The sequence below is a fragment of the Octopus bimaculoides genome, chromosome 2 (genome assembly GCF_001194135.2).
Source record: "Octopus bimaculoides isolate UCB-OBI-ISO-001 chromosome 2, ASM119413v2, whole genome shotgun sequence".
Taxonomy (NCBI): domain Eukaryota; kingdom Metazoa; phylum Mollusca; class Cephalopoda; order Octopoda; family Octopodidae; genus Octopus; species Octopus bimaculoides.
In genome coordinates this window covers 71359-73144 of record NC_068982.1, presented here as the reverse complement: position 1 = coordinate 73144, position 1786 = coordinate 71359, and the positions used below count along the sequence as shown (strand labels likewise).

The 1786-nt window shown below is 38.2% G+C and overlaps 1 protein-coding gene across 3 annotated transcripts in view; it reads left to right on the top strand.

The window, feature by feature from the left end:
- LOC106870754 (polyadenylate-binding protein-interacting protein 2) overlaps positions 1-1786 on the top strand; it is a 23411-nt gene that overhangs the window by 12112 nt on the left and 9513 nt on the right. For 2 of the 3 annotated variants that reach the window (XM_014916950.2, XM_052975175.1), the window contains exon 4: positions 895-1029. The exons of the other annotated variant lie outside the window; for it this stretch is intronic. In XM_014916950.2, the coding sequence (XP_014772436.1) occupies positions 895-1029 (135 nt within the window). The remainder of the gene's footprint in view (positions 1-894; positions 1030-1786) is intronic. 3 annotated transcript variants of the gene reach the window in all.

Genomic DNA, 1786 nt, shown 5'->3' with positions numbered 1-1786 from the left:
GATTACACATGATTTTGATGTCACATTTGTTGAAAGCATGCAAAATAACCTGGAAAAGAAAAAGAAAACCTGTGAAACAAAACTCCATTGCTGGGAAACTCCGAGATCCCCACCACCCGTCCACCAATTTCTTTTCCAGGAAAAAGTGGCTTGCAGCAGGTTGGAGGTCAAATACGTTGAATGCACTCACAAAAACCTGTGGAAAAAAAGGATTTCACACCGAGGTATGAACGGGTCCTTTATGAAATATTTACCTCAAATTCACTTAAAAATATTTCTAAATGATTACAATATTGTGTTTAACAAAAGCAAAAATAGAAACATTTACTGTTATAAGAAACTCGTATTTTTTCATTGGCAAGTTAAGGTCACTTCATGACCTTTGTCCAGGTCATGAAGTTTGTCTTCAAAATACAGAAGACATGGACCATAATGTCTCTAATCAAAAGGTTAGAGTTTCTCCCCTTTCAGGGTTTTGTTATTTTTGGAGTCTTTTCCTTTATGCACTGTTTTGGATATTTATGAATACCCGCAAAACCCCACTTACCTCTGGTCTGATTTACGCGAAACTTGTGTTATTCTGTTTGTGTTCACATTTCAGGGTTACCTTAATTCATAGTATTTTCCCATTATGTGCCCGTCTGGCTGTATTAAATGACAGACAAGCAAGCAATCAGAGAGCTTTAGGAGTATATAGATAAACTAGATCTGAATTAAAGAGGAGATGGTCATGGTTAGAGAGCCTTTGATCAGAAGTCAACCTAATCAGGGCTTACTTAGAGCTTCTTTGACAATCCTAATTAAATTTGGTTTCTTTATCAAATTAGGTGAAATGAAATGTCTGTGTTTGATATTTTGTCTGTGGCTAATAATCATAGCATGTTTGGTTTTCAGTTGGAATGGAATCGCCTGCAAGAAGCCTACGAAGAAATGTTAAATGAGAAGCAACAATCCAGTTTATTATCAAACAGTTGTCTAACGGAAAGATTCAATGACATTCATTTATCGACTCCACTCACAAAAGAACAGGTATTTCTTTTAAAAGAAATCTATTTGATAGTCTGATCATTTGCCTGAACTTCTTAGATGGAGTAACTAATAATGGTTTCAAATTCTGGTACAAGACCAGCAGTCTAGGGGCAGGGGTTGAATCAATTACATCATCATCATTGTTTAATGTCCATCTTCTATGAGTAGGATGGCTGACAGGAGCCGGCCAGGTAGAAAGACTTACCCAAGGCTACTGTGTTTGTTTTGGCAGGGGTTTTATGACTGGAAGCCCTTCCTAACACCAACCACTCCGCAGACTGGACTCAGTGCTTTTTATGCGGCACTAGCATAGGCAAGGTTAGGGTTAGCATGATTTTTACAGCTGGATGCCCTTCCAAATATGCCAACCACGTTACATTGTGGACTGGATGCTTTTAACATGGCACCAACACTGGCAGGGTAATCAAGTAACTCACAAGGCAAGGAATTTTGAGAGGGGCAGGGGGGCATTTGAGGGGGTAACTTGTATTAGAAAGTGTTAGAAAGGGACAGAGAGACTGTTATATGGACTGTTGGAAACGTTGTTCGTCTGACGTCTCGTGTGTCAATGTGGTTCGTCTAAGTTCCTTGTTTTCGTTGTTGTTTTGTGTGACTGCAGTAGTAAAAGGTTATTGATATATATGGCGCGGACATAATTCTTGTTTATTCATAATGAACTTTGGTTGAGTGCGTTTTGTCTGTAATTGGTAAATAAATGTAATATATAAATTTGTACAACTCGTTGTCTTTTCTCTGC